This window comes from Alligator sinensis, unplaced genomic scaffold (assembly GCF_000455745.1).
Source record: "Alligator sinensis unplaced genomic scaffold, ASM45574v1 scaffold1008_1, whole genome shotgun sequence".
Lineage (NCBI taxonomy): Eukaryota > Metazoa > Chordata > Crocodylia > Alligatoridae > Alligator > Alligator sinensis.
The window spans coordinates 130,967-139,934 of NW_005842013.1; the positions used below are offsets into that span (position 1 = coordinate 130,967).

General features: G+C 46.2%; 1 protein-coding gene across 6 annotated transcripts in view; it reads left to right on the forward strand.

The window, feature by feature from the left end:
- The window catches only part of PAK1 (p21 (RAC1) activated kinase 1), a 91,444-nt gene extending 82,935 nt beyond the window's left edge, over positions 1-8,509 (forward strand). For 3 of the 6 annotated variants that reach the window (XM_025202060.1, XM_006021949.3, XM_006021950.3), the window contains exons 12-15: positions 1,188-1,287; positions 3,511-3,707; positions 5,652-5,789; positions 7,234-8,508. In XM_025202060.1, the coding sequence (XP_025057845.1) occupies positions 1,188-1,287; positions 3,511-3,707; positions 5,652-5,789; positions 7,234-7,320 (522 nt within the window). In that variant the 3' untranslated portion in view covers positions 7,321-8,508. Of the gene's footprint in view, positions 1-1,187; positions 1,288-3,510; positions 3,708-5,651; positions 5,790-7,233 lie in introns of all 6 variants that reach the window. The other 3 variants (XM_006021951.3, XM_025202061.1, XM_006021948.3) reach the window with 2 other exon arrangements.
- Positions 8,510-8,968: the final 459 nt, after the last annotated feature.

The following is an 8,968-nucleotide window of genomic DNA, read 5'->3' on the forward strand; positions in this document are numbered from 1 at the left end:
TTTGTCCCATCCACACACCTTTGAAGACTATGAACTGGGTTGAGAAGAGCCATGGAAGCTCTGTTACCACCTGGGTTTTAATTGGCCAGCTCACCTCTAGTGAAGGATTTTTTGGGGTTTTTTTTGTATAAATGCTGGGATAGAAGGTGAACTTTCATTTTTACCCAGGAGAACTTTTACAATCTTTCCCCCAATGCCTGATGAAGGGTGTTTGTGCCCGAAAGCTTGCAATTAAAGACTTTGCTTTGCAAAAGTCTTCTTGGTCTAATAAAAGGTTCATCTCTATTACGAGTCCTGATTGGGATATTGTAGAGCCATTTGTTAGGGCTTGTGCAGCAAGGCAGGGTCCTGCCAGAGGAACCCAGGAACAATGTTGTCTTTGTCCTTATTCAGTCTGACCTACTTCTCATAAAGAACTCAATTCTCCGTGTTAGTGTTTGGAGACCTGCACGCTATTCATTTGAACGTTTCTGGGGTGGTCTTTCTTTCCAGGGTCATCTCAGCTCCCCCAGGTAGTCAGTGGGTCTCAATCACTTGGGACCTCTAACCCCCCACCCCCCAAAACCAACCCCTCCCTCCAAAAACACCAAACTCCAAAACAATCCCAGCATGATGTGGTAGCACATTAATGTCATAACTCTCATAATGATTCAGGTCCATTGATTATACCCTAATCAGCCTTATCTCCAACCTCATGGATTGTCTTACAGCAGAGAGACAGCTGTGTTAGTTAGCTGTGTTAGTCTGATGCTGTGACACATAGTTAGCTGTGTTATTCAGAAGTCAAGTAGGACCCAGGGTAGATCTACAGTTTATAGGGGTAGGGTGGGTGTGTGCATGTAATCTCTTGCTCGCTCGCACGCACGCACACATGCTTCAACCCGTGGAAGTTTTCTAAGCAGCAAATTGAGCTTCCAAGGGCTAAAGCTTCTGCAATATATAGCGTTCTACTTTGGTTAGTCTATAAGGTGCATATCTACCCTGCCTTCAAAGTACCAGCATTGGCAAAGCCGGTTTGATGTGGAGGCAAGCTACATTGCCTAGGTTTATATAAATTTTAAGCCTGCATTTGGAACACCTCTCTTTAGACTTGACTGATGAGTTGCTTTTTTTCCTAATGCTATTTTCTTAAGTTGTTGACAGGCTTTGATTCAAATTAAAACACTGTCTTGTGGCCTTTCTCACAGTGTCTTCAGGCTCTGGAATTCCTGCATTCAAGTCAAGTCATTCACCGAGACATCAAAAGCGACAACATACTGCTTGGCATGGATGGCTCTGTCAAACTAAGTACGCATGAGGGAGCTTGGGTGATGGCTTTAATTATCAGGCCGCACATTAAAATGTGTATTGTCTTCTTGATGCATGGGGGTGGTACAAGGAGTCTATCATTAACATTTGTCAAGTACTTCCCCACTGTGCAGACCAGAGACATGTTTATACAGGTGTTAATGTGGTATCTGTTTGGATTAACGAAAGGTGCAGCCACGAATCCCTGCGCCTTGAGATCATGGCTTTCAATACAGGTGGGCTTTGCCCGAGTCAACCATTTTTTGTTTGGTGTATTTAATGTACCTTTGATGTAACCCAACAAAATCTTCTCCCTGCCCCAATTCATTATTTGTAGCCTAAGCAAATGTACTGTGGAAAATGGTAAAGGGGGAAGGAAAGACATCATTATTTTTCTGTTTTCCCAAACTATTAGCTCTGCTTGGCACAACCTGGGCTCTAAGAGCTGACCTGGATTCTTTCCTCCGTGCACCTTGTCACCAGTAATAAAGATTTTGCAACCACATCTGGCCCTTAGCAATAGTGGGCTTGCACAGGGGTGATTGCTGGGAGCCTAGCAAACAATTTTGTTAGTGCATTAGACAGAAGTTAGTCCAGCTTCTCCTCACCTGGATGTATGCCTGTTCAAGGTTACCAGGAGACGCACATCTTCTTTTAGTCAATTAGAGCAGCAGACACGACTCCTAAATCCATGCAGGGAACAGATCTGCTGAGTAAGGAGGTGCCATATTTTCAACATAATTGCTTCTCAGAGTGGAAAATATTCCAGCAGATTAACTATGCACCAAGCTATGAATAGCTACCTAGAGAGCCAGGTCTGCGATTGTCTGTGTTAGATAACAACGGCTCTTTCAAACTGCATTTTATTATCCGCTGTTTGGGGGCAGAGTTTGAAAAGTTTCTCTGAAAATAAAAGCCATGACCTTATTGCAGTGGAGCCACTGAGACCAGCAAACTCCCTCAGGTTTACAAGCCAGAGATGGTTTTTCTTTTTGCTAGCGTTACTGCGAGCTCAGCCTGAGATCTGAAAAATAAGCTGAGAATCCTGTCTGAAACAAGGTCTACAGTCAGAAAGTGGCTGGTAATCATGTTTATGGTGCTTGAGACCAGGAGAGAAACCAGCTTGTGTTGCCTCTGTAGGGCTTGCGGATGTTGACTTTTTACCTCTTGTTTTATGCAAAAAGAAAAAAAAAAAGGTCCATTTCTACAGAGCTGCTTTTGATCAGAAGAGCATGCTGTGTGCAAAAGTACAGTGAGTTTTTTTTGGTTTTTTTTTTTTTTTAGCCTGCACATAAATGTTCAAACAGCAGATCAAATGCAGACGGGTTGAATGACACTTCTACTGTGGAAACTGCATGTTGGCTGAAAGAGCACAGACAGAACAAGCTATTTTCATAATGCCAGATTGGAACTAGCACCCGTTAACTTTCTTGGTGGTGTACATGCAGAATAAAAGCACGTCCTTTTTACATATTCAAGGCACTGCAAGTGCAGCAGGATCTAGTTAATTCTTCACTCCAAGGGACTTGGTAATAACTAATTACCCATGAGTGACTCATTATCAGTAGTTCTCCATTTTCAACCTTTTCCTGCTGTGTTTTGCAAGGTCTAGCAAGCCCCGGTAAAGAATGGCATTTGACATTTTTCCTTCATTATAATATTATAAATATTCCAAGCTGAAGAGAGTATCCAGTGCTTTTTATGAGGATCAACTGGCTTGATGAGTGCTATGGAGGGCATAGGTCAGTACCTTTTAAGATGACTAATTAGCAGGTGCCACTCCATTGCAGTTGGTATGCGCATGGAAATGACTGTATTTTAACAGATGACATTAAGAAATCAATAGGACCCTGGTGGGATTTCAGTGCACCGACTAATAAGACCAAGATGTCAAGTTATTCCAGTGACTAATGAACCAGATTTTACTGTTGGTCAAGTTTTACAGTGTCCCTGCAAAGGAAACGCTTCCCCCTTTCACACAGGGTCACAGGGTGTTGGCTTGAGTATGGGTCAGGTGTGGGATCAGGATCTGTCCAGTTTTGTCTTATGCTTTAGCCATGAAGCCTATGTACATCGCCTAACTATAACAATAAGTTATCCAGAATAGGTTCAGGTTTGTTTGAAACTAATGCTCTGGCATTAGCACATACATCGTATGGATAAACCAGCTGAGCTATAAGTAACCACGCTCCCTACCTTTTTCTTTTTTCTTTTTTTTTGCAGCCGACTTTGGCTTCTGTGCTCAGATTACCCCAGAGCAGAGCAAGCGCAGCACGATGGTGGGAACACCGTACTGGATGGCTCCTGAGGTGGTGACGCGGAAAGCTTATGGCCCCAAAGTGGACATCTGGTCTCTGGGCATCATGGCTATCGAAATGATCGAGGGCGAGCCCCCGTATCTCAACGAGAACCCGCTGAGAGTAAGCCAGCGCCGGGCCATTTCAGTGCTCAGTGGGTCAGAGCAGAACGGGCATGGTGCTACTGGACCGTCCTAAGGTTCCTCGGGATATCTCCGTTTTCAGCCCTAGGCAGAGGCAGGCTTGTTAGGCTCTTCTCTGAGCCCATCTACTAAACTAGGTCAGCAGTAATGCAAGAATATCCTCTCCTGCAGTGTTTTTCCACAGCCCTTGCCTTGCCCAGGCTAGAAATAGGTATGAGACAATTTTAGATGTTTTCAGAACGTGTGAAATTTTAGTTTCAGAAAGGAGTCTTCCTTTCTGAGGCAGCTGACTCATCCGTGACATGCTGTCCTGCTGTGGCCCACTTCAGAGCATGGCCCTTACCCCTTTGTAAGGTGGCAGGGGCCAGGGCTGCCACAATGCCCCACAGCCACAAGTTGGGGGTAGTGTGGAGCCAGAGCAGTTCTGCAAGCCTATATTGGGCCTGGCTTCTTAAAGCCCTGAACCCAGGCTGTCTCAGTCTTTCCCACTCTGATTCTCATGCTCTGACAAAGGTGGATGTGGTTGCAAGCTCTGCCAGAAACTTTGAAAGTAAAGCCCCTTTCCTAGCTCTGAAAACTCCTTTCCGTGTTGAGTTTTACTTGATCTGAATGTAGGGCCCAAACTTCCTGTCCCCCTATAACATATGCACCAGCCTTGCACTCGGCATCTGAAATGCTCTTCCCCCTACATCCGCCCTCGCACCACAACTTCTCCCTCTCTCAATGGAGGAACATCAGCTTCTCCCTGTCTTACTGGTATGTGGCTCCCTAAAGGTGAAGACTGTATAGCCTGGTGTGAGCCCTTGAAGAAAAGCTCGAAGGGGAGGTGGCAAGGAAGAAAAAAGTCAAGGAAGTGGTGTTGCATTACTGTCCTCGTTTCACGTAATGCAACCTTTTGACCTCCTTTAATTTGAGTTGCCCTAATTCCCAGGCTCCTGCGAGAGATTCATTGCTTTACAGGATCTGATCAGCGTGTCTGCAAAACCTTCAGGCTGCCTGGCAGCATCTAACTAGCTTTTTCCCCTTACTGCTTTTCAAACACATGCTTTTTCTTCCAAATCCTTGAGTTGGCAGCCTGAGCCTTTCAGATGTACTTGGTGAAGAGCCGGTCTGTTTGCAACGGTCTGTTTTACCCTAGTGGCAAAATAGTTGCTCGCGCAAGGGAACTGAGTATCCCTTTACAGCCCCTCTTTCATAGGGGCTCTTGGCACCTGGCAGGATAGGGCTCCACGGGCTTGTCTCCAGAGGGAGATGTTACTGGCAGAGCTGTATTGGTATAGCTACACTGCTGTAATTGCACTGGTGAGAGTTGCCATATGGACGTCCTTTCTCCAGCATGAGGATTATTCTGCTGATACAGTTAAGCCAGTTAAATTTCCGATGGAGGTGCAGCATGGGCGGTTTCTCTTCTTGCAGACTGCTCTGGGTTGTAGGGTCCAAATCCAGATTATCAAAATAAAACACTAAAGGACTGGATCGTGCTGAAGGGGTGTGTGTCCCTCTTCCTAGGATCTCTTGAGCATATATTAACAACCTTTACAGAAGCAAGACCCTTCTGCTTTACCTGTGGCAGGTTAGGGTGCTATGTATAGTGTTGTGGCAAGTTGACTGCAGTTTTGCTAAGAGTAGATGTGTATAGGATGGCTTGGATAGGGCTGATCCTGTCTCAGGCAGGGGGTTGGACTAGATGTGACCCCCGGAGGTCCCTTCCAGCCCCACTTCTGTATGATTTCGAAGGCTGGCAGCAGTTGTGTGTGAGAAAATCACTGCAGTGATTGGGCATCTAAACAGGTTGCTCCGAACTGAGCATGCAGGGGAAACAGGAGCCATAGTGAGGTGTAGAGGGGGAGTGGGACTCAACACAGGAGTGAATTTCAATCCCTGTTCTGTTATATTCGGTTTCCTTGATGCTTGTTTGCTTCAGGCCCTGTATCTCATCGCTACCAATGGCACCCCAGAGCTGCAGAACCCAGAAAAGCTGTCGCCCATATTCAGAGACTTCCTGAACCGTTGCCTGGAGATGGATGTGGAGAAGAGGGGCTCTGCTAAAGAGCTGCTGCAGGTAACATGGCCAGGGGGCGCAGGCAGGTGCAAAGTGACTCCAGGAGAAGGTCCTGGGGTGGGCTGGTGAAGATTTTGTCTCCAGATTGTGGTCTTAGGTCCAATCCCTTTTTGCCCCAGCGTAATGGGCACAGCCACGAGCAATGATCTGCCTGCCTGTTTCAAGACGAGTGCTCCCATCCTCATCTTGCAGACCGCTGAGCTCCTCGGGGAGGTGCTGGGAGCCAGCTATTCCCATGGCATTTTCAGCTGCACAGGAGCAAGCCCTGGCTGTGCTTGTACTTCGCCCCCCACCTTATTTGCTCCATGCTTTCCTTCCCTTGAATGCTTCAGACCACAGACCTTCTGGTGAAAATGCCACATCTCAAACCCTGCTGTTGCTGTCCTTAGCTCCGACCGTGATGTGGAGCAAGTTCCCTTTGCAGCCCTTGCCCCTCCTTGCTTCCCTCTTGAATTCAGCTTTGCCTTGTGCCTACTCCTCCCAAGACCTCTGCTCATGCATCAATCCTAAACCATTTGGTTTGGAGATGCTATCTCAGGCAGGGGGTTGACCTGAGGAGGTCCCTTCCAGCCCTATTTTTCTGTGATTCTGCAAACTACTACCATGCAGACACTCATGCCATTCCCAAATCCTTGCTGCCTCTGGCTTTGGCACCTGGATGACTCCATAGTCCAAATGCTTTCTAACTTTAGGGTGCAGAACAATATTATCCCCATTCCCACTTAGTCTTGGTCCTCTCAGTCTCAGAGTCAAATTCAAGCATGCTGTCCAGGGTGTTTGTCCATGAGTTGGTGCTGGTTCAGCTCCTGCAGAAGCTCTCTGGGTGTCATGCATGCGATGGATGCAGTGGTAATGTCCCTCACTTACCAAGTGCACTGTGGACATGCCCTACCTTCCTTCTCCCACTGAAGTCCGTTTGAGCCTGGACCTCACATCTCTGGCTGGGCTGGCATGCCACAAGGTGGGTTTGTTGGAGGCAAGGATTTTGGGGGGTGGCTTCTTTAATTGGACCAACTGAAGAGTTGGGATAAAGTTAGAGAAGCTTTTGAATGCAAAGCCACTGTCTTCAGATCTGGAGAAAAATGCTTTGCATTCAATAACTTGCTTGACTTTCAGTGGGTCCAATAAAAGATATCATCCCAAACAATCCTTGCCTCTCGCATAATTCCTGGACTGTCACAGCTATAACGTCACTCTAACACTACCACAGTATGGTGTTGTTGAAGGCGTGCGCACAGTCAGGAGTTTGCAACTTTGCAAACCAGGAACTTGAGCTGGGTTAGCTCAAAAGGTTTGTGGCTTTACCAATTCTTTGTAACCTGAGAGTTGAGCTCATCATTAGACTATAAACTGTGCAGGCTTCTTGTAGCTTCAATGCAGTTGTTTCCTGCTGTTGCTGGACTTCACAGATGTCCTCAATAATTGTCATCTCCTTTTCTCCTAGCACCAATTCCTGAAGATTGCAAAACCCCTCGCTAGTCTGACGCCTCTGATTACTGCAGCAAAGGAGGCAGCCAAGAACAACCATTAGAACAAAATCCTTGTAGTCATCGTGCCAAGCCTGTTAGAAGTTCATTTCAAAGACTGAATATTTGCCCTCCTCCTTCTTCAGGGTGCACAAGACTTTTTGGCCCTGTGAGAACGGCTGGCAGAAGTAGTATTTGTTGAATGTTAAAGGGATACGTGATGGGGACGTTGTTGATCTTAAGTAGCAAATCATCTTTCCTCCCTCTTGCTGGGAAAAGAATATTTTGTATTGACAGGTTGTCATGAAAACCTCTGAGCCTGACCTGACACGTAGCACAGCCAGTTTGTTTTCCTATCTCTTAATGTGTTTTATTTTTGAAAAACTAATGTGGAGCCTTAGACCATGTTTATTTTAATAAATTAAAATCTCTTGCTGGCTGGACTTCCCTCGCCTCTACCAAGCTCTGTTGTTCCACTACTGAGACTCCTGCATGCTTTGGATTACTTGAATGATGGAGCAGCCAGCAGAAACGGGAATAGCTTTAGTCATTGAAGGGGATGCCAGAGCATGCAACGCCCAGATGCTGCTTCGTCCTGTCGGACACACCTGGAAGAGAGCTGAAATAGTTTGATAAGGCTTCCTGCTGCCACTGGAAGATTTCAGTCAGGGGTGGCTTGTGTGCCATGTCTTGTAAATCAGCTTCTCAATTACATTATCATCTTTCAGTTCTCATCTCTGGGCCTGTAGACTCCGGTGCTCAGTGCTACCAGCTAATCGATTGTTTCCGAAACTAAACTTGCTGGCAAGCTACGGGAGACTGTGCCAAAGAATGGGGCAGAGCTGCTTTAAAATGACTTTATTTGTATAGCAAGGTTTGGTAGAGCATTGCCCTAGCTTGTAAAACAGTAATACACTGGTTGCCATGATAAAGTCAACATTTGCCTGCAGTTACCATATGGTGATACTTGAGAAAGTATTATTTGGTAGGCCCAGGAGAAACAGCCTTATCTTGGAGGCTGCTGCCATTAAGTACCCATGAGGACCGTTTCTGAAGTGAGGGAGGGCCTCGTTGTCTTCAGCTGGAGGACTGAAAGGGTGAAATCCTCTGGCTGCCACAGTTTGTAAAGTATCTGGTGACCTGGCTCTGCATCTGAGTGGAGAAATCTGTGTCCTGGGCTACATTCAGCTGTACATTGGTTTTAATAAAACGATTGCTGCATTTCTTAATGTGGGAGACGTGAAGGGTTCACTTTGTTTGTCGTAAGTAAACTCCTGTCAAGTTAGACTGTGGTATTTGCCACCAAGTGCCTGGATGTGATGGGTGAAGTGGTGCGAGCAAGGATTTCTTACACTCCATCCTATGGACCTGCTGGTGTGTTACGAAGTGGGTCATCAGGAATCGGCTGCTTTGGCTCCACAGCAGGTAAACTGGGAGTTGGATGCATGTGTGAAGGGAAAATACCCGTATTAAAACTGGGGGAGCTGTTTGCTTTGCTCTCCAGGGGCGTTTGTACACGCCACATTTTTTGCCCTTTCTTGCACTGCAACGGCGTGACTATTCATACAAGTGAGTTTTCTGGATGCTTTAAAAGTCTAAACTAAAATTCCTCAGACATAGTTTAGTTGGGCTTGCTGTGAATTAAAGTGTCGTGTTCATGGATTCGTTGCGTGCAAACGCAAAGACACTCAAAGATGTGTAATGAGCCTTTTG